We start from the raw sequence: 24,349 nt of genomic DNA, 5'->3' as shown, positions 1-24,349 counted from the left end.
AGAAGAAGAAAACAATCTCTCAGTTCACAGTACAAAATATGTAATGCTTAAGGATAACAATAGAAGGCCTTTAATGAAGCAAGAATAAGCTCTGTGCTTCCCACTCACATTAAAGAAGGCAGAAAACAGTAGGCTCCGGAGTGATGGTACAGTTTAGCTTGTCTCACTTGTTTAAATTGTTTCTTTATTGATGTTAATGGCCATCTTAATGTTACAGGCCTACAAAATGATAATGAACACCAGGCAGCCAGTGGGAGTTGTATTTACAGCTGCATAAATCTGCACTCAAAACAATCATTCTTGACCCTTCTGTAGACGCAAAGAGAACATTTTTAATAAGCTTTATAAAGATAAAGTGAGGTGGTCTTAAGAATATGTGCAGCTTCCAATCAGCTGTGGCTTCAGTAGCCAAAAGAGTAATAAATGTTCAACAGAAGTAGGCTTTTTAAATTACTTATGGAAATTTAAGTAAAACAGTAGATTGTTAACTACCCATTTCTGTCATCTGAATTTTACCATCCCAGAAAGTCTATGGACGCATTTTCAGCCCTTTAGAGTCAACAGGACAGCAAAAACAGGAAAGAACACCTCAGTCTCTGGGTATTGAAATGAGAGACAGCCTTCTTATTGCATTAATTTTGTCTGATTCAGTATCAAGACACACAAAACCAACCCATAACAGTAACACAGTAGCAGTGCAGCAGAGGGGAGCCATTTGTCTACAGGTCAACTGGCCAGAACAAGAATTTAGGGGCTGGGGAGCAACAAAGGGACAGAGAAATGAGGCTGGTGCTGTCACCACCAAAACCGTGCTGCATAGGCTGCTGGGCTGCATGAAGCTGGAAAGATGGCTCCTCAATTTGGACATTTTCTGAATGTTGAAGGGCTCCCAGACACAGTAGATGGGGAGCATGCTGTCCCCTGAAAGCTAAAGTGACAACATATTTGGTCACTGCCATGGCTGTGCTGATTAGGGTGGGGCACTAGGGTGGCAGAGGTTGCATAGGCCAGACATGCTGGGCAAAACATCTTGGGAAAGTCTGATCTAGAGGGGAAAAAAAGTCAAAGAACAACACACTAGGTTTTAAAACTGCAATGACCAATAAAAGCAACAACATAGCATTACTAAATTTGCTGTAGAGACATCTAGGGTAGAGTAGAAATGGGGTATTTTGCAAGTAAGAGAGTCCTGCTGCAAGGCCTTTGCAATCAAAATTAACAAGGCAGAAAACAAAAAATAGGTAGTAATATCCAAGCAGACATTATTCCTAAATGACTCTCTTACACAAGGAATTAGAATCAGGCTTAGCAGGGCAATTTTAAGACAATGTTTTATTTCTTTAATATGTATCCCAATGAGAAACATTGTATTTCTATAGATCCTAACAGAATCACAATCAAGATTACTCCCTATTCACCCTATAAGCTTATTGCAAGCCTTTCCCTTGCAGACTAACTTCCAGGCTCTGCTATGCTGGGGTACATCCCATTGCTCAAAGCATGTTGGGACAGTTTCACATGCAGGGAGAATGATTAGTGGGGCCCTCAGGTGATGGAATTGTCTCTAATGGTGGAAGTGAGTTTTGAGAAAAGAAGAAAAATGGGAGAAAAAGAGACAAAGGGAAAATGAAAATTCTTGGCAGCAGCAAGCAAGGCCAGGAGAAGAGCAGCAACAAGGGCAACAGGCTGCTCCAGTGGCTTTCCTGAAGGGGCCAGAGCTGCAGCTGCAGGAGAGCAAGGGCAGACACAGGTAAGGAAGGGCCCCTCAAATGGTTCCCAGTTCTCCCAGAAAACACCTCAAATCCAGTTCATAGATTGACATAAGTGTAACAGCACCAGATGTACCCCAGAGGTGCAATGGTCAAAGCTGGGTGCCCAACTGCTGACACTACACGGTGCCAGGGAAGCCCAGCTGCAGCACAGTCCCACTGTGCTCACCAGCCCTCAGCCAGCCTAGTACAGGAACCACCTTCTTTTTGCCTCAGGAGTGAAGCTATTAAGCTTTTCTGAAAGACCAAACTCCATTTATTTACATTACTTCTTGGCTATTTTTAAATCTGTATCAGCATGTGCAAGACTTGATTTTAAAACACCATCACCACTCTAATGCCATTGATACAAATTTTTAAACAAGACTTTCATCAATCTTTACCTAAGACACACCATGAGAGAAGTTTCAACATCATACCTTCCACAAAGCCTGAATTAATAATTTCACCAAGTCAATCCAATACAACAAGCAAGTAACAAGTATCATTCCTGCAAACACCATATCATTAAAATATATTTTCACCCTTAATAAAAGCTACTCTTAAAAATGCAATTATTTGCACCGTTTATGCTCCTCTCATCTCAGCCTCCCAGGCTGCTGAGAAAAGCTTGTACACTGGTGGGAACTGGAGGAATGACATTGCCTGATCCAGGGAAGCTACTGACTATTCAGCACTGACTTCATTTTGAGGAGCCTTCCAATAGAAAGGGAAAAAAAAATTAAACCTACTACACCACTTCAAAAATCACAGACAGCATTTTTAACCTCTGTCCTTTTACATTACTGCAGCAGTGCCTGGAAAAGCTAAAGCAAGGGAGAGAGAGCCATTTAGGCAGCTCCCTTCGTGCCACCACCATGGCTCAAAGGGACAGAAATCAAGAAACATTAGAATCAGTGTAAGCCAATTAGGACATTAAGGAAGAATAAAACATGCAGAACTTAAACAAAATCTGTTAAAAGGCATGGAGAAAGCACACATTTCTGTGTAGAGAGTAACTTATTTTCTGGAGATAATCCAGATTTTGGGTTTCCATCTGGCAGAACTTATTGTGATAAGGGATAAGGAGGTTATCAGCTGAAACACAAGAGTACACATTTGATATGAAAGACCTACAAGCAGGACAGCCACAGACTAATCAAAATCCTTAGGATCTGAACAATAATGGACACATTTTTATATACAGACATCTAAATCATACTCATACCCATATAGAAAACATGCTCTATTAAAATAAAATCAAATTAGGAATCTGGGATTGAAAGTGTATTCCAGATAGTGAGAACAAAAGATTTATTCTCACTTTTCTTAGTGTTTCCCCAGCAATGGGTGGTTTAGCTTAAGCTTAGACTTGCCATTTACAGATATACAATAAACCAGTTTGTTTTTTTCATTCTTCAGAGGAGTTGCCAAACTTAACACTTGGTGCCCCAGTATTCACAAATGCCATGTCTCTTGCAGGGAAAAGGCAGGATGTACAAGAGTATCAACCATGACTCCTAGAGAGATGACAACCCTCTGGGCACTGCATCCCACTGCCCTGCCCCAGCAGGCTCAGCTGAAGGAGGACAGGAAGCTGCAGTTCCTCTGGGGCCAGAGACCTGCCTCTCATCTGACATTCACCATGGTTCAAAGAAAAGCAAATGAACCCCAAGAAAAAACAGAGTCTGATTGCTTTATTGTACCTAGAAATCCTGCTCTGGTTTAGGCTGAGTGGGGCTGCAACAGTTCAACCCCAGGGTGCACAGCTGTCTCTCCCCATTTGCAAGCAGAACTGGTAGGGAAAGGAGGGAAAGGGAAGCAAGAAGGTGTCCTTTGGGAAATACAGCATCGAGTCAACCTGTCTGACTGAGCAAACTCCAAAATATTTTTGCCTAAAGCTCCGTGCTGCAAACCTATGCTAATGCTATCCATTTCTCATGCTTGGGGAAATCATGCCCACACGTCTAGAAGGGTGGGAACGGCGACAGCACAGACAACCCAAGCAGGCAGATCCAGACATGCAGTTCCAGGAGGAATGAGTCTTAAGCCTTCTGCTGTAAGTAAAAAATATATTTTAGGAAACATGATGGCAAAAAAGTTGTGTTAGATCTGAAATTGAGTAGGAAAGAGAAGCTCTCTGAATTTGTTCAACTATTTAACTTTCCAGATTTGGTGGGGGTTCCCTCTAGATTACTTCAAGCAAGACATTTCTCTGCTATTTTTAAAACTATCCCATTCAATTAGAGAATGAAATTACATGTCAGCAAGAAAGTTTTGTTTCTTCAGGATTCAACAGTTAACTCAAAATGAAAGCAAAAAGAGAAGTCTGATGAAAGGACAAGGAAAAGAGCAATCACAGAAGGAAACCAGTGCCCAGACATCTGAAGAGCAAAGCAATTGCTTGTGTCAAGTTCCCATAACAAGATGGTGCCAGCTGAGGCTTATGTTAAAACTGTGCAATAAAATTAGATGTCTGGAGCCTCTGTCAGAAGAATGATGCTATCTCATTAATGGGATTACATAGAAAAATTGGAGGGATTTCAGTCAAGAGGAATAAAACGATTAAGGATCAAAAGAATGTGACTCACGAAAGCAAGTAAAAACTGGATGCTGCACTCTTGCCTGAGAAGCTCATGTCTCAGAACCAAAGAGGCTTGGTGGTACCAGTGACACCACAGCATCTACTCCCTTACATCTGGAATAACAGGAGTAGATCAGATCCTATGGAGAAAAATCTCATATTACAAAATCCTAGTTTTGTTACAGCAACACTATTATTGTATCACTCAGTAAGAAACTAATAATCAGAGGAGAAAGAGGTGAGGAAGGCTAATTACCTATAAACAGCTGGCAGATACAAGCCCCATAAGAGAAGAACACATTTAGTGAGGAAAAGGGTGGAAAGGGAAGAAAGAAAGAGGTTGTGACTACAGAGGCTGGGTAAAATCAAAGCTTTTCGGTTAGAACAGGAGAGGATTTCTTAGCCACAGCAACAACATATATGTGCAGTCACCTTCCTAAGGAGGGTACTGAAAATCACAACTGCTGAATCACCTGAAGAGGGGCTGGCCACTACCCCAAAAACATCATCATGAGACTCCAGCATTGACATAAGCTACAGAGGAAGAGGAGGAGGCAAAACAGTGCAAGAAGGAAAATGGGAGTGTTGTGGTAGCAGATGTTCCCTAGTCACAACTAGTATGTTACACTGCAGGAAAAATAAATGAATAAATAAAAGAGATCTAAATATAGAATGAGATTCTCTTCACTGAGGCATTCAACATCTCTCTGCAATTCATCTTTTTGAATCGAAGGACTGTAGGTTAAGTAAAAAGGTTCATTTAAATTCTACACACATTCACAAAGATAAACTGATTTCAGAAAGCATTATTATGTCTGAACTCTCTCACTAGGGGTGAAAGCCAGATACTTTGTGAATCATTTTGATCATAGCTAATATTCTCTAAAAATTCATTAGATGTCAACATAAAGGACAAAAGACATCATCATGGAAGAGCAGATGCTACGAGCTACCATACAAAGCATATTAGGGTCACTTCCCCTGCATTTCTCTGCATCAGCACAGGGAAGCACTGCTCCAACACCCAGCAGCAGTCTTGTTCTTGGCTATTGTGATAGGCAAAAAGTCAAACAAAAATGACACTTCCCAAGAAGAAACTTTGCTGAGGAAGTGCCAAACCTGGAAGTAGCCAGGTACCGTATGCCAAGAGAAGCAGGGGAACACACCATAAAGCAATTTCTTCCAACCTCATCTCACATCAGGTCCCCCAGCAAGGAAGAGCATGTGTGCACACATTTGTACATACACACTGCCAGGGCAGGGGTTTAGAACATGTAATTGCACTGTGGACCTTATCCAGTATATGTAGCAGCAGGCAATGGCTCTTCTAGAGTTCACACTTTATAGAGCAGTGGAGGCTGAAGCCCAGTTCTCTCCATTTTTACTAAGACCCTCAAGGGCATATATTCCAGTAGGGTGGATACTCCCTACAACTGACAGCCAGGCTGGATGAAGGGCAATCAGTTGCCAAGCCCTGGAGGGTAGCACAGGCCAAACTGGTACCCAGCTCAGTCTACAAGGCCGCCCAGGGCTCTGCAAGGCTGGGCGAGCTCTGCAATCAAGGAAAATGGCTCCAACAGAAGATGCAAACAGAGCAGATTTGTTTGCTATTTTTACATGGTTTCTTACCACAAAAGAACACACTCAAAGCTCTTAAGCCATTAAACTTTTAAAAAGAGGAATAGCTTTTTCAGAAGCTGTGCTTTGATGTAACTGGGCAAATTCATCTTGTTGCTTAACCAAATCAAGACCTAAGTCTCCAACTTCTTTTTTTTTCTTTTTTTATATTACTTTAAAAAACAAAACAAACAAAAAAAAAACCAACCAAAAACAAACAAACAAACAAAACCAGGCTCACACACCCAAAAAAAACTAACCTCAACTTTTTACCTCTTGCAGAAATAACACCTGTGTTTAAAACAAGTAATGTGCACTACAGGTTGTTAGAAATCCTCCATAATTTGCATCATGGCACATAACCCAAATCTTTTCCTCCTGAAACCCAAAATTTCTGGTCAGAAATTCTAAATTACTTTTTTGATTCAGAAGCTTTATAGTAATAGTAGCACCTAATGGGGTTTCCAGAACAACAACAATGACCATGTTGGTTACTTTGGGCTCTTTGGAGCTTTCACAAATACATGGGACACTTCCACAGTGTTCTCATTCCTTAAGTTTATACTTCTGAGTACCTTGCATCCAGTGTGAGTCCGGGTCTTCATGAGGGGAGTTGTGGTGCACAGCTCAATGGCTTCTGGTTCGTGGAAGATCACTGTTGGGAGAGGCTCTTTACGAAGAGTTAGGACATTCAACTTAGTCTTTAACATGGTCTGAAAGTGCTAAACAGAAAAAGAAAAGAAATTATCTCCAGTTATAGTGCAGAAAAATGAGAGTTAATAGTTGGACGTGCCTGCAGTTTCATTTGCTGTTCAATGCCTTGGAAGTTTTCATGGGGAGAGTTAGCAAGTTTTATAACTTCAGAGCATTCACTATTACTGTCAACAATGCGGATACTGCTTTTTACTAAAAAAGACATACACACACAAAATGAGAGGATTTATTACAATCCACGTGTGTTCCAAAAAGGGTCTAAATTCAATCTCTGATCACTCACTGGCATATTACAAAATTGTTCATGGACCCACTTCCTCTACTAATGTCCACAGGGAGGGAATAACAGGGGATCAAAGAGCATTCAAAGAACTATGGATTTATCCATTCTTGTTCTCTTTCCTCTATACTTAAATCTCATCCCACTGACCTTTGTAGACATTACCATTCCAACTGCAGTAAATGCCTCATTGGTTTGCCTTTATCATATGAATTTTATATTCTCTTGCTTTGTAAGCAATAGTTCCTGTAGTCTCCAAAGAAAATGTCACTACAGTACTAACGAATAGATGTCACTCAAAATGTTTCACTTTCTATAACAGACTCCCTGGGCTTAGGTGAAGAACTATCCAAGTGCATAGTAAAGTCATCAAATTAAGATTTCCAAATCAATTTTGTGGAATCAGGGGAGTCAGAGAAATTTTTCAACATTTAGACGTTTCTTTGTACTGACCTTCATTTGAAAAACTGAACATTTTCACTTGGTACTACATATCTCAGGGGGGTAACACACAGATATGAACCAAATCAATGAAGTACTCCCACCTAGTAACATACTGCAGCACCATCTAATGAAATATGAATTTATCAAAGCTTCATAACTCAACTCTTATCAATCAGCAGTTATTAGACATATGTGCAATGACTCCAGATTACTTTCATCAAAATTAAACCATTTGTTCTGACTTCAGATAGGGGATTCTTAACTTGTTTTGCAGTCACCCATTTTCTCAGCCTCCCCTTCCCCTCTGCAAGGCAGACAAGCATTACAGGGTCTGTCTTGCAGCAAAGAGATGCTAAGTGATTTCCCAGAACCATGCAAGAAGTCTCTACCAGAGCTAGAAAATCAACACAGATACTTTCTGTTCAGTCCTGTGCTTCAGGTGAAGAGAGTGCCTATTAAACATTTTATTTGTACACAGGGGATAAATCAACTATTTAGATACTACGATGGTTTTCTATGGATTTTTGCATATATGAATACTCCATTGAAAATAAACTCCCTACTTTATTCATAAATACTTTACCATCAGCTAACTGAAAGCCTGTTAATACACTTTTAAAACAGTTTACTCCTTAGTTCATCAATGTTTAAATCTAATAATTGTTATGATACTGGAACTACAGCACCTCAAACACTCTTAGAAGCACGTTCAAGGCATATACCCTAACAATCTGTGAAAATAGTACTTGTTTACCTGTCTCACACATGAACTTACAGCCTGTTAACAGCAATACTTCAGGGCCTCTGCGGTGTTTGTGCAAGCATTTTCATCCCAGCAAAGAAATCCACTCATATTATTTTTCATCTGGCTCATATTACACGTTCTCCTATTCACTCTCTCTAACACAGCTCCAGCAAAAAAGTACTCCATTTAAGATGATTATACACTAAAGAATATTCTTTGACGTGTTTCCGAAGATAACAGAGCTCTTTGACAGCCAGGATTACTAAGCTTACTGAGAAAATCTACTTCATTTTACCTTTAAGTTGTGATTAACAGCCTTTTTTTTTTGGAGTTTCCTAGGCTTCTGCAGTGAAGTTGTTAGCAAAGGCTAAACAGCAGATAAACAACCATGACAAGCATAAAGCAAGCGGAAGGTCTGAGACGCTGAGGTTGAAGGAGCACCATCAGTTACCAACTGCAGTGTTGGGTTTGCTGGTCCCATTAACTAACTGCTGTCTACTATGACTGCAGCTCTATCAGCTTGACTTGATTTTGTATATAGGCTCTAGGTTTGTTAACCTATTGCTGAGGTGGTGTTTCTGGAGAAAAAATTACGCAGAAGGGAGAGGGTGCTGGAGGTCAGGCCCAGCCATGCGCAGGTCACAGTGATTCCCCACCTGTGACCAACCCCTTTGCAAGCACTGGGAAATGCTGCATCCAAAGCTATCTCTTTCTTGCAGGTGCAGGGGATGGGAGAGGAAGGCAAAGATGAAAAACTTATGAAATGTATCCTTTACTCGAATTTTGAATCAAACCAGAGACAATAGTTGCAAAATATCAGATTGAAGAAGAATCTCTCCTAGCATTTAACTCCTCCCTCTCTTCAATGCTGAAAGAGCTCTGTTTCCACAGATGATCTGTTTACAGAGCTTTTCAAATAAAGAAGGTTGCTTCTATTAGATAAGAGAGGAAAAAACTCCATCTAGCCTCTCTGAGTTTCCCTTGGACTTTCAAAATGGTTGTCCTCCTTTGCTGGCATCTCTGTAAACTTCAGTGGGACTACTGACAGAAAGAGCAGAATTTGACCAAAATGAAGAAAACTATTATAATTATCTAATTTTTTTTTCATGTTGTAACAACCCCATATACAATCTTAAACAAGGAAAAGACTACTCTCTGCCTTACAAAGGCAATTCAATACTTGTATGAGCAGCAAGTTGGAGTGGTTGGGTGCCAAAAACACTAGAGCACAATTGGCAGCAAGCAGATGATTAATTGCCAGAGAAGTGCAGAATGGATTGGGGGTGGACACAGAAATAGCCTCTTGCTTTGGAGCTCATGGCTAATGCAGACATCGCTGTGCTCCCTGCACACAGGTCATATGATGGCTGCCATAAGAAAATCAAATCTCTGCCAGGAGACACCACGCAGTGAGCCCCCAAATAAGCACATTATTGAAACACATGCCTAACTTTCACTATGTGAGCAGTCCCAGTAAAGCACACGTGGGTAGTCAATGGGATTATTCATGTGCTTTAAGCCAAGAACAGGATAAAGTGCTTTGCTGAACCGATTTCTTAGGTTTCCACTCCAAACTGGCATCTCCTGCGGAAACTGTTGGCAAAAGCTGACCTATAACAGTAGCCAATATATTTTTTGAGAAGAGGTATTCGCTCTCTGTGATGTGAACTCAGAATATTTCTTTAAAGTGCTTTAAGTTCAAAAAATTCTTGAAAAGCATGACTTTGGCAATTCAGGGAATAAAGGTTCAGGGAACCTTACACCATTCACATTTCATGTGCCAGAACCCCTAGGTTCATGTGGTGGCTCTTATACTGAAAACCATCAGAAGAAGATATTTTTAACTGGCATGACTATAACAATAGTTCAAAACTACACATCATTCATTCTTTATCCATTTAAATGATGTTACTGATATGACTTTATGTTTGAAAGAAATCCAACAAGCAACATCAAAGTAAGAAATTAGCAGAAAGTTTTAAAATGCCTTGAGCAAACAAAAATACTTAAATGCCACAGAAAGGATTAGAGCTGCAATTAGCATTGCTGAACATTAAATCATTCAGAGCAAAATTTAATTAAAGCCCCCTATAACATTGGGCAATTATCTTAATTCAAAACCCTACTTTTGCTTATTCAAGAATTTAAGTTTTATCAGTTTATTTTGCTTAGTTTACCAATCTTAATGGCATCCTTTCCCCCCGCAGAAGAAAACTGAAGGGGGTATAACTGGTAGCCCAAACCCATAGCAGGCTAAGACTGTCACTGCAGAGGTACTTGCCTCTTGCCTCCATGGTGACCTTCAAAGTGCTCCCTATTTCAATGAAACCCCTGCCACCACCAACTCTCTAAGCTACCAGCTAATTAAACATAAGAATCAAGAACTTCTAAATTGTTTTCAACATATATTTTGTTATCAGATCAACGGTCACACATCAGCTCTAGACCAACTATTTCAGAACATTCAATTTGCAAATTTTAGGTGCTATATATTTAGTTCAGGCACAATTTCTGTTGCTGTTAAAACTAAAAATTAACAGCATTTGGGTTTTGGTTTAGTTTGTCAGCAAAAATACAGTCACTTCCACAATTCACGCCAAATGTCTTGGAGAAAACAACTGTGATTACATACAAGGAAACGTGACTTGGAGGAGAAAAGTATGCACTGAAATTTGTGATACTAATGCCCTTTATCTTCAGGTCTTAACAAAACAGTCACTGCTGTTCACAATACTGAGCAAGCCTGGGCTTAGTGGATCTTTTAATTGTCATGATGGAAATGAAACAAGGACCCAAATTCAAAAATCTAAGAAAGGGTTATATATTGGATGTTAATATAAAAATAACTGTCAAGAAAGAAGGGACTGTAATTCATTGTAATCTGTAATCCAGCAACAGGAGATAAGAAAAATAAACACATTTTACAGGCTAATTGGGTTGCAACATGGTGAATGTAAGAAAGCCTTCAGCACCTTAGCCCTCATCCCCCATTCTCCCTTAATGACAGCATTACAATAAATACACGATAACCTGGCATCACATTTCCAGATGACCTGTATTTGGCCGATTTTGCCAAAGACGCACATTGAGTTCAAACCTGAAAATGACAGGATGTTAACTTCAAAAAGAATTATTCTAAAAGTTCAAAGACTCTGAACGACCGATTTGCCAGAATGAGAAGCAGTCCTCTGGGCAATCCTTCTACAGCACCTACAAAGGAATTCCCAGATGAAATCCACATTAGTGCATCAGCAAAAGATCAGTCCCAGGGAAATTCAAAAATAACCTCTATAATTTACTGCCTCAGTGCAAGTACTTCTCTACCTTTGAAACACATTTAGTTCTGGAACGAAACCAACATTTTTCAACAGCATCCTACAGCAAGACAAAGCAGCCTAGGAGGGGAAAGACACAACCAAGTGCACTGAATTGCAAGAGAATTTTAGAAAATGCAAATGTTCCTTTTCACCTATTTCCAGTCTGTAGATATGAGGCCTCACTCTTACTCACGGTCAGAGGGGATGACAACACAGTAGACCTTTAGCAATATGGTTACCCCCTCAGTGACATGAGCACAGCTGTGACCAGAGGACCACCCAACCCCAAGCCTCCAGCTTCTCAGAAAAGAAGAATTCTGATACATAAGAAAACTGATCCATTTCAAGGCTTTGTTTTGTTTAAAGCAAATGCTGTCCAGTAGAGATAAATGTCACATCTGATCCATTTCTTGTTAAACAAATACTGTTAATACAGTTTAAATGCTTTTCCTCCCCGATATTAAATTATACACTGCTTTATTTATTTATTCTTCACTAGCAGTTCATATAAACTTTGTACTGAGCACTACAATAAAACCCAGAGGGGATGGAAGCACTTTGTTATGATAAAGTTAGAAATCATTTCATCAGCAACCTGCTTTGTAACACAAAACTGACTGGTATGCACAAACCCAAGACCATGTCACGACTTTTTATACTCAAGCAGATCCAGCTCAAGTAATCTTCTTGAAAGCAATCCAGCTCCAGAAATCTGGTTATCAAAAGCATCTCTCATCTAGCATCTCAAGACCTATATTTTGCCACCCTATCAAAGCAAATCCATTCAATCTCTTTCAGGTAACAGATGGTACTTATGGGAAAAAGCAGATAATTATCTCTGACTTTATATCTCTCAATCACAAAGAAATGGCAACATGCACAAGTGGTAAGACAGACTTGCCTTTGGGCACCCTGTGACACAATCTGGAAGAAGAGGAGCTTGGACAGGCCCATGCAACTCAGTGGGCTGAGGGCATGGCGCGCCAAGGGTCTTGGGACAAAGCACCTGGGAAATGTTGCTCCACACACATAAAAAAAACCAAAACCAAACCAAACCAAACCAAAAAAAACCCCACTATAACACCACACCAAACAAAATCTCCAGCAACAAACAAATTTTTGTCACCCCTCCACACACCCTGCATGGTTCTGCTTTAGAAACCGAACCAGTGCCTGCCATCACTTCCCCCCTCATGTCCCTCTGCTCCCACCAACCCCCTCAGCAGACAGCATAGAAGAGAGACAGAGGCAGCAGGGATAGTTTGGGCATAGAAAAGAGTGATCTGCATTTGTCAGGGTAAGCTCTAATTTGTATGACAGGACAGCAAGCAGAAGATGGCATCAAAGCAAGCAGGACATGAGACTGGGGAAAGGAAAGCACCAGGAGAGGCTTGTAGGCAATGCTGGTTGCTGCCAGGCAGAGACCCTCCTGGACTTCTCCTGCTGTTACTGAATGTAACAAGGCAGCCAAGCACAAAGCTGTGATGGAAAAACCTATAATATACAGAAACTATGGATAGATGGAAGGGAAGGGGAACACAATACTGCAGATGGAAAAACATGACAAGGTACAAGAGAAATACAAGATCAGCTGAGTGTCAAAAGGCCTTTCAGCAAAGATGTTACTGAATCTTTGCGTGCAAGCACCGAGAGTTATTCCATCTTACTCTAATACCAGTTTGTTAGGAAATATTCTTCTTCCTACAGTGATAAGACATAAGTGCACAACTATCAAGATTTCATAAATAAAACCTGCACTCCCTATCAATAGCCTTGATCACACAGCTGCCTGTGTGACGGTGCTCACACTGCCTTGTTTTCCTACAAGTTTAAAGAATGTCTGTTTCCTCACAATTTAATTCATGTGAAACGTTTTGTTCTCAGACCCTGTGTACTTTGAGTTTGCTCTGGCTGGATGCCTTCATTCTGTTGCCAAGCTTATGCGATTCCAATCAGCAGGATTGCTGCCCAAACAAAACACAATCCCAGATACAAACACCCTCCAAACTGCAGGGAACTTCAGAGCCAGATGAGAATTTCATGATTGATCCTCTAACATCTCTCTATACTTAGTCAAACTAAATCCTGACCTAAACATATCTAAATATAGAGGATATTCCAAGACTAAGTTTCTAGTTTAGTCAGAATTGCTCAAAACCTGAAGTCCCACTATAGAGATTCACAGCAGAGGAAGGAGTCAAAGACACTCATAATCATGAAAATAAAATAAGACATTCCTAAGACATCAGCTACCACTATTTTGGCCATAGAAATCATTGTTAATTTTCAAATTTTAACAATTTTGTCACAACTGAACTAATTCTTGTAACAAACAAACCCAATTAACATAACTTTATTACATATTTTATTAAATGCAATAATTGTAAATAACATTTACACTTGCAGTAACAAGTCTGCATTTTCTTTCCATCCCATTCCTGATGATGTGGATTTCAACATGTGCACAGAAGTCCAGCAAACAAAACCAGTCTGGGAAGCACATCTCCATTACATGGCACTGAGGGAAAGTAAAGCCATTCCCATTATCTGCTGTTCATCATTTCATCACCAGAGCAGAAGTACCTCCCCAAAAGCACCATATCTGTGTGCAAGACTGGAATTTTAAACTACATTACAATTTCAAAGATACCGGTATGCCAGAATTTCTCAGTGCAAGTCCAAGACAAGACAAATGGTTTTAAAAAAAGAGGAAGAGTGGAAATAAATTAAGAAATAGGAGATGACAAGAAGAAAAAGAACAAAATAGAACACGCAGCAGCATAGATATGTCAAGTTCATTCACTTTGATTTTGAGCTGACCCCTTAGCTGCTTTCCAACATATTTTTCTCCTAACATGAGTTTCCAGTAGATGTATTATTTGGTATAGTTGGCCCAATATTAAAACAATGGAATCCTGCAGCATGAAGGCGGCTGTTGCTTTTTCAATTTGCTCTTGGAGGCTTTCCAATAATTTCTGTGTCAGAGGATGCTTTAAAAAGTTCTTTCTCCTCACTCTGTGCCCGGCAGAGCAAGCCCATCTCAGACAATACCTGCCAGACAGCCACTGCATTCCCCAATACAGCCTTTTCAAAACCAGCATTTCACTCTGTCACTCTTCTTCTTAATTTTCTGCAATAAATCAATAACTTCGTAAGCAGTAGTTCAGTGACCTCTTTCTTGCCTTTCTAAGACTCATTTTCTGAGACAGGGAAAGGAACTTAATGACAAAGGCACCTGCTGCAAACAGGGAATCTGCCCTAATAATTTGCTAGAGGTAACAGTGTGTCTAATGCTATGGAGAAAAAAGGGTACAAATTCTTAACAAAAGAGTGATATGTGTTGCTTAAACATAAACCAAATAAACTTCTGGTCTAATGAATTATTGTATTTACAGCTATAATATGATGAGAATCCACTCCTTCCTCTAAAGCTGTCCATTTTATCACTGAGTCCTCTGATGCTAATTTACATCACTGTCTTTTCCAGGTCGGAACCACCCCCAAGATTTAAGCCTGGCACTCCTGAGGGTCTCTGAGAGGGGGTCCTCCTATCTCCCATGGACAAAAGCCATTTCCAAATGAATTGACCTACGTCTTCAGCAGGTCAGCCTTTTCAGAAAGCCTTCATGAAGGTGTATCCTCTCAAACCTTGCAGGGTGGGAAGAAAGAAGCCTGGTGGCTTTAGTGGTCCCTCCCTCCATACATGTCCATAAGCACTATCAGTACATGCCCCACAGCATTGCCAGGTGAACCATGTCTGGTTCTGTCCCATACACCTTCCTAAGGACACTTCCCCACTCACAGGCATTTCATCTCCTGTAATACTACTCCGTTTCTGCCTCCACTAGCAAATTATTCATCATGGGGAAACTCTGCCAGGATTTGTAGCTATACAAACCTTTCAGCAGATAATGCAGAATATAGACCAAAATTGGGTCCCACTGTAGTGCAAATGCATAACCACTATCCCCAGGGCAACTTCACACAGTAGGTCCTCCCAATTCTTCAAGCCATGAATAGAAGTAGCACACTAGAGAGCCTACATCAGAAATAAGGGAGTCTACAGAAAGTGATCAAAAATACCTTTCTACAAAGTGTCTCATTAATTCAGCAGAGCTTTAGATTTGGATAATTGACAGGATTTGCACCAAGAAACCTTTACAAAAGAAAATCAAACCAACTCATTTACATTCCTTTTTCTGCTGCAGCTACCTTACTGGTTAAGGCGAGCCAAAACAGCCAGATGCAAAATTACTCTGGTTTTTCCAGTTCAGAGGGACTCAAGTAAAATGGCTGAGGGTGGGGTTCCCCTTTGCTGGGGACAACATAAAGCATCCACAGGTAGGACAGCCCTCCAATATCCACATCCTCCAGATATAAAGGTTAAATCTGCATGGTGTTTTCAAGGTTTTTCCAAAAGTAACTAATCTTCTGCGATGCTTCCATTTTTTTGGTTTTCAAAGGACAAGTCCTTAGCGGTTGACAGGAGGGAGATTAAGCTTCTGAGTTCTTGCAATTTAAGCGCTCAAACCCAGAGATACTCAGAAACTCCAGCTTCTCTATAAAACCTCAGTTTCTTCTTCTTTACTTGTCAGTAAAGTTCAGATAATTTTTCAGAAGCTTAACTAATCCCTCAGCTGAGTATTAAGTTCCAAAATGCTGGTGATTATACATATACATACATATCCACAGTTCTTAGAACAAAGAGGGGGAAAAAACCCTAGGAAAAAAAGCAAATCCCTCCAGAAAAGAAATAAAATATGCACTATGATATTCAACCAGATGCCCTCATCCCCCCAAGGCATGGTTAATATACTATCTGCCAGTACATATGGGACCAATTAAAAAGAGCTAACTCCTCACACAGGCGCTGCAGCGTCACTCTGGAGGAATCCACAATCGATTAAACAAACTCATTCCAAGTAATTCCATTCTGGAAACACATGCTCATTCATAACCAAATCCCAGTCTTTAGGAATCTCATATGCCATGAACAAAACAACCCTGCTTCCACAGAAATGTCTGGCAATGCAATCTGAAGTTCAACAGGAACAGAACTATCCTCATCTTTACTGCTGTTTTACATGTGCTACTACATGCACCTATGTGAAGACTTGCTACTACTTCTTACAGTACTATCTCAGTCTTATAATTCAACATTGCCAATGAAATTAAGTCCATGGAAATATTAAATTGTTTAACTAAAGGAAACAAAGGAGTTCAAAACTATCCAAATTTTCTGTTCCAGCAAGATCAGCAGAATAGGAAGACCTCACCTGTACAAGGAACATTGTTCAATATCTTTACATTGTGAAAGCTACTTTCTCTGTTTCCAGTAATTATACTCTTGCTTTTGTCCAATCTGCTCCAAATACTGTTCAACACAGCAATCAATTACAAGTTTCCACACATAAAAAAGCTAGAGAATAAAGAATTCCACACAGCAACAAAGAGGAACACCCTTACTCTCAGTAGTCTCAAATTTCTTCCCTCCTCCATTGATTGCTGACCACCACAAACACCATCTATTCTCAGCCAATTTAGAACTCAAATAATTTTACATTGAAAAAAAAAACTAATCAATTCTGTATCTTCAAGTTTTGGCTCAGCTTCAAGAAATGAAGTTGCAAAAGAAAAAGGAATGTAGATGAGAGGGTTGTTTGGGGGGGTTATTATTAATAAATGTTTGTTCATGTAAACCCTGTCAATTATTGCAAGTAATATTTTAACATGTTTCAGACTTAGCAGAAAAAAATAATACAGAACATCAAGATCCAGGGAAAAGGACATGGGCTGTTAAAGCCCTGAGCTTCTCTAGTTGCAGATCTAATATATATTCCTGTAATACAACATGATGGAAGTGTTCTGAATACCCATTACATTTATGGTCTCCTGTGTACCTGTGTCAGGCAGCCAGTTAAACAGATGTGAAAGAACCAACAAAATTAAAATAAATTAACTGCCTGCCCAGCATTCCCCCACTGTCTTCTTCGTTTGCCCCATTCAATTTAACTTAGAAGCATTACTGATGCAGTTATTCCAGAAACCCTCTAAGCACACAGAGCTGTAATTCTACAGGAGACATTAACAAGGTGGCTTTTATCAAACTTAATGCATCTGAAATCTAAATTATTTACCCTGAAAGAGAAGGGAGTGAAAGAATTCAGGGGCCTCTGATAAAATATTAAAGTATTGAATCCTGTGAATACATATTAGTCATTCCACTGGGGGAAAAAAAGTATCAAGACAAATATTTCATTTATAAAAAAAAGGCACGTATTTGGCTGAAAAAAATACTCAACCCTGATACAAAATGTTTGAGCAGCTTTACAAATTCAGTCCTCTATAATTATACCAAGACTGCTAAAAATTCCACTTTCATAACCGCCACCACCAATAAATAATTGTCAAAATAAATTCAGTAGATTACCATGAAAAAATGTGTCTTCCACAGCTTAATCTTGCAATAATGCTTTTTATAGCATGCCTTCCTGCCCAGATTTGCAGCTCTTGTTATTTGCATTCTGATCACTAAGCACAAAGGCCATCAATCTTATAATTCATTTTTTTTTATACTCTAAATTCTTCATGCTGCAGCTCTGCCAATGGTTTCTCACCTCTGCTTATCTAAGGTATTTGCATATATAATGGCCATACAGTTCTTTCAAAATATCTCCAAGCCATACTAAGTGATGTCAAGGACAGTAATCTGGCCAAAAGAAAAAAAGCCCAATTCTGAACATTTTCTGATATAGTAGTAACCAAACTGTAAATATGAGGCTGATGGGTGCATACATACAGGGATTCAATATGAGTCTCCAATGCCACTTCTGTATGGGTCAGCCCCAATTGTGCAATCAAAGACGAATCCACAGAAGACTTTTCAAGGGAATCTGTCAAGTTTCCTGGTCTCTTCCACAAATCCTTTTAGGAACAGTAACTCTCTAGCTCCAGATATTTATTGTTTACCTTTGGAAAGCAAGGATGATTTAGAAAGCAATTAAAGTGAACACCAACCCATGGCTGAGATCATCAAGAGCAACTACCCTGGCAAGAGCACCATCATCAGAAGGAAACCACAGTGGAGTGCATCCATCAGTGAAGCAACACAGCAAACAGGGTACAACAGGATGACAGCTTCACCAGACTTCTGTTTCACCAGCACTCACTTCCACCAGAGCTTCCATTTCAGCTGCTGAGATCCTGAAAACTGCCCCCTGCGCTGCTCTGCCTACACCCTAATCATGAATGTTCAGCACAAAATGTTCCACGTGGGCACAAAATAATGTTGTGCCTCTAGGTCTCCACTTGAGAAGTCAGAGAGTGGTCAGAGAGGAACACTCAAAATGAGCATTTCTCTTGCTGAGTGGTAATTCTGAGCTAGATGACAGAGGGCCGTTTTCCTGCTTTCCAAGCATTACCATTATTTAAAGTAAAGCCTATAAAAATGTTTGTACCGTTGGTAAGTTACTTGGGAGACCACCACAACAAAAATATTTTTATTTTAAAAAAAGTATGTCATTTCAGTCCAGTTGCGAAGCTTGAAACAGAAAACCTCAAAAGTGGAAAGTTTTGGGCAAGTTGTTAACTGAAGTCACAGATTTTCAGAAGAGACTAACTCCACATCAATTAATCACTACTAGCTCCCCTCCAACAGACCAAACTTTAATCCAGCTATACTATTTTTAGTGTTAGATGGCTTTAGGAGTAGAAGGTATCCTTGTTTGACTTTTTTTTTTTTCAGTTTTGGATTCCAGGTTCTCTGGCTGGACCAGATTTTCAGATGACACTAGAAAACCCTCTGAAACAACAACAGTCAAGTTTTGCATGGACAGCTATTTGCACAAGCCAATTCTACAGTTTTACAAGACAATCGGCTAGATAAACATCTGTCTGCTCCATTCCCAGCAGCTGATGAGCAAAGGGGACCTTTGATCATGCAACAAAGCCAGTTCCCTCCTGGGTACAATCCAACAACCCCATAACTGAAGTGTTCTCAGTTCTGCTTTCACTGTTGGGTATCATGTACATCTCAGTGTCATCCACAGCACAGCAGAGAAAATCAGAGGTTGAAGAGCTACAGTGACTCCCTGCAGAAACAGGAACACAAACTACCAACACTTTCTCTCATTCAAGCCAAGGGAGTGTATTCAGTAGTTATCCACACAGGATGACCACTGGTTTTGACTTTGACACGATGAAAAAATGTATGACAAGGGCATCTGCTTAAACATAGAATTTTTAAAAGAATTAATTTGTAGAAATACAGGTTAGAAATAATTTGAAAACCATGATATTCCACACAGTACTCCATTACTGCAATATAAAGATATATAAAGGTATAGATTAAAAGGGAAACAGCTTCAGCCAGCACACAAAACAAGGTTATGTGCTATGATCCATTTTCCCTGTAGCATCTGTAGGAAGGTGATTAGTTCCAACTCATGCTCTATGACATGAGCAATTCCACTTTCATGTTTTATCACCATTATAGTCAGAAATTAAAAGGCTCTGGTGGTTATCACTGATGTTCCTAACCTGGCAGAGTAAAGCCATTCCTGAGGCAGATTTGGGATTGCCTTTTCTGATTACGCAGTAGACAAATCACAAATGCAGTTTAGTGTGAAGCTGCCAATATTTAATAGTGTTTAATGGTGCAGTATGTGTCTGAGTGGAAAAAGGGTGCAAGCATCTATCTAGAGAACAAATTAGTTCATCAGCTTCTGCTGAGTTTCCCTCTTTACCTTCCTCCCAGAACGTGTGCTGCTGTGTTGGAGTAACATGCAGCTTGTGGGCTATTTATTTGCTGAAATACCATCTCAGAGACAATTCTGGGAAAGAAACGGGAGGTAATTGTGAAAACAGTGGCAGGAACATGCACACCATTGAAGAAATAAGGTACGCAGGACACAGGGGTAACTCTCAGTGTTAACTTGGCAGAGCTACCTATGGCAACCTATGCCACCTGCCCCAGGCTGCATAAAACGCTCCCAGAGTGTTGCTGCCCTGTAGTGGGTTGGGCAGTAGCCGGCCCAACTGTCTCCCACAGCTGTTTCATCATCAGTTGTCACAGAGGGTGGGGATCTTTCTATTTATTTAGCTCCAAGTGTGCGTGCACAGCAGAAGGAACGAGCTCATTTTGGCCTAGCCCATTCGGTTTGGAAGATATTCTTCTCCAGTTCAGCATATGAAGTGCTCTGGCTTCAGCCTCTTTTCTGTTTGGCACACAATCAAACCATATTTAGAGGAAATTCAACTCTTCTATAAAAGTTGTATCTCAATAAATTGTGACTTACCTCTCTTCCCTATCCACGTTCAAAGGGAGAGAGCACGGCACACCTTCCAAAGCCATTCCCATTTAAACATTACTTTCCATCTGTACATGTTTTAACTTCCAAAACTGCACTCAGGATGAAAAAAAAGCACAGCAAAAAAAGCAAGGTTGTCTTACTGTATTATATTCACTTAATAATCATAAGCAATTTCTCAGGAAAGTCCTCCAGGCACAGTTTTAATGCTAAAGCAATTCTTGCTTCATTTTAACCATCCACTGATGCAGAGCTGATAGCCCAGCTCATTAAAAAGTACAAGGCACTATTTCAAGAAATGCCATAATTTATCAGGCAGAGTTTAGTCACGCTCCACACAGCACCCTGGATGCACAACACAAACCGCCTTTGACACTTCTGAATCCAGCTCTGAAGTCCCTCCTCTTTGTGCTCAGCTGCCCATGGTGCATGAAGTCACAGAGCAAAGCTTCTTGCTACAGTGTCATCTTCTACCTGCAGTTTTTCAAGAAGTTTAGTGACATTTAAAAATGCACAAATCCTGCTCAAGAGACAACTCATTCTTCAGGTTAAGCATTTGCACCCATATAACCAGCTACAAAGCTCAGTACAGGAGGGATGATTGGAGAGAAGATAAATATTGCAATCAATTTTTTTAAACTTTAGCATGAAAAGTCACACATTACTTTGACTAAGGACAGTGACAGAACTCTCAGTTTATGCTATTGGACATCGGTTGTTGGTTAGTTGATTTGACAGACCAATGATTAGATCTGACACCTTCACAATGCAAATTTCAACAGGCAATGCAAGGAATTACCTAGGATGAGGTTCAATTTAGCCCCCAAATTACTCTTTTGAGGGACTGTGTTTTGATTCTCACAAGTACTCCTCAACATATAGGAATGTCTATCGGTCTTTGGTCTCATGTAAGATGGGAATGAATTACCTCCCATACCCACTGGAAGGTATTCTTCCAAGAAAATAGGGATCAGAATAAAGCCATAAACCCTTCCCAAGCCCTAATTAGGAAGATGTGTGTTTGGGACCATACAACATATTGGCAGCCACGTGATAACTTTATCAGGAAACTCAAGTGGCTTTGCTAAACTAGGTGCTACACCCAAGTGAGAAACTGCAAAACCTGTACCTTCCTGATCCACACTGACTCTGCAAACATCTCACTGCTCTGCTTAAGGATTTGTGTTGTTTTCCGGAAGAAAACCTTATTTTTAAACTGAAGCCCACTGGAAGGAGATTAATTGCCCTTAAAAAATACTTAACAACCTCTTTGCTTGTTATCAAGTGTCCCATACATATATGCCAGATGAGCACTGTAGATGTTGATAAGGCATTAAATAAACACTTCTGTTTAAGATACATAAGCTTACTTATGACTAGTTTGAGACACACAAATATTTACAGCTTACTCAATTCAAGAATCCTCTGCTCTCAAAATGTCCATTCAGCAACCCTGCCAGATACTGTTTCACAATACTACAGGCTCACTTATTCATAAACAAATCATTAACATTCTTGACATAAATCCATAGCGTACAACAAATCCCAGCTATGATAGTGTTTTACTACATTTGCTGTGCCCATCATGAATGGGAGTTCTGTTTTCACTAAAAAAACCACTCTGAACAAATAAAAGGCAAATTATTCTCTGCAAGAAAACCACCAGGATGAAATGCCTATGCACGGATTACAAACTAATTATCAAGTTCATACAGTAACAAACCTGTTGTTCAGTTAGTGAAATGAGCTGCCACAATTTATGCAAGAAATTTTCTTGCTAGAACTCTAATAACTAAAAAACTCTAATAACTAAGAAACTCTGATGGTAAAACACACCATTACAGGCTTTTATAATTTCCTCAGCTACTTGGGAAACCTTTTACACATCCCCATTCCTCCACACAAGGGCACTAGAATCACTGAAAAGACCCTTCTAAAGCCCTTCAGCTTTCTTTCACTGCCAGCGGTTTATTTACAGCCTTGGATCAGAGGATTTCAGCCAAGCCCCAAAATATCTATATCACAACTTAAATTAGAGTAATTAAAATGAATGGAATAGCTTAATGAATACAATAGGATCAGGTTTCTTGTTCCCTTTGAATATACTCCATATATTCAACACAGGGCAATAGTTTAAATCAGGCTGTCCCAAAAAAACCACAGTCCACACGTAAATCCTCAAAAGGGTCTGTCATGAAGATAGCATCCCCCTGTACTGAGGGGCATGGAGGACATGGCAAGATGGGATTCCCTGCTCAGGGCTGGTCCACAGAAGGGATGGTGCTCCCACAGCACCTCCCAGGACAGATCACACATCATCACACAGCACCCAGCCATCACCAATGGCCAGCCACCAGCAGAGCTGTGGAAATCTTGTGAGATTAAACCTCTACCCTTAATTCACTGATGCCTTGCTTGCCATATTTAAAGAATTAAACGCCTCCCTGAATGGCCATATTTAAGTAATTAAAAAAAAAAAAAAAGAGAGTGGAAGATAGTTAAGTTTCTGTTGATGCTCTTGGCAGATGAGAAATACGCTCACAAGGCCTGGACTTCTCCCTGGATTGATAAACATAAAGCAGACTGCCTTCTGTGCAGGCTGCCAGCTCAGCCTGGGGAATAAAAGATGTTTTCAATTCCGGAAAAGATACATGAGCATTGAAATGCTGAATACTCAGCAAGGCCTCAGTCCCTTACTTACAGAGCAAAGGCCTGTGAGCACCGGGGGCTGCTCACAGGACATAAAAATATGCATATGGTTGAAGTTTTGCAGAAATTAGACCTTTGTTATTGTAAATAAAGGTAGACTTTCATAGCAATTACACTGCAGCACTTTTGAGGAGCGTGCCTCCTCTTTTTATTATTTCCATTGGCATGGCTTTTCCATTTTAGCCTGCCTTAGTTCCAGTTTTGTGACAATTTCATGGCAGTACACTCATGTATGAACATATACAAGCATGAATAGCTTGTGGTCTTTAGGTTCGACTACTGAGGGCTGTTCTGCAACTCAGGAGAGCATGTTTACAGGATCTATTTATGGGTCTTACTCTGTACCAAGCCTTTGAAAACATTTCAAACCTATTTTTGCCAGAGAACACAGCTACCAAAAAAACACTGGAGTATTCTAACCTGGCTTTTGCTATCACAGAGCTCACGATCCCTAACAGCTCTTGCTTTCACCCCTGGTCTCCTGAAGTTGTAACATATCCATTAGCGATGGAAACCATCACGGGTGAAAGAGTTCAAGGGATGAATAAATTTAGAAATCTTCTCATTTGACTCCAGGTTTTCTGAGCATCTCAATCACACTTTTAGACGTTGTCTGCAACAGTAACAGATAAAAGCCAAATTTAAAAAAGTAACAACAACAATTTAAGACAGAAAATCACATGTAATAACATGTCTATAGAAAATGAGGCACTGCAGAAATCCCAGACTACGGGGGTCAGGCTAAAGTGATGCGTGATTTGCAAGAAGGTAAACAGCTCTGCTGGGAATCAGCAAGGAAACCAGACAAGTTAAGCAGTCATTTGCAGTATGATACAACAGCCAAATAAATTACACTGAAACCTTAGTGTCAGGTCACCCGAGG

General features: G+C 40.1%; 1 protein-coding gene across 3 annotated transcripts in view; it reads right to left on the bottom strand.

The window, feature by feature from the left end:
* PID1 (phosphotyrosine interaction domain containing 1) overlaps nt 1-24,349 on the bottom strand; it is an 84,727-nt gene that overhangs the window by 45,026 nt on the left and 15,352 nt on the right. For 2 of the 3 annotated variants that reach the window (XM_032698456.1, XM_032698457.1), the window contains exon 2: nt 6,525-6,671. In XM_032698456.1, the coding sequence (XP_032554347.1) occupies nt 6,525-6,671 (147 nt within the window). Of the gene's footprint in view, nt 1-6,524; nt 6,672-11,601; nt 11,753-24,349 lie in introns of those variants that run through there. The other variant, XM_032698458.1, reaches the window with a different exon arrangement.

This window comes from Chiroxiphia lanceolata, chromosome 10 (genome assembly GCF_009829145.1).
Source record: "Chiroxiphia lanceolata isolate bChiLan1 chromosome 10, bChiLan1.pri, whole genome shotgun sequence".
NCBI lineage: Eukaryota > Metazoa > Chordata > Aves > Passeriformes > Pipridae > Chiroxiphia > Chiroxiphia lanceolata.
The sequence above is the reverse complement of the archived record's forward strand: the minus strand, read 5'-3'. Positions and strand labels throughout refer to the sequence as shown.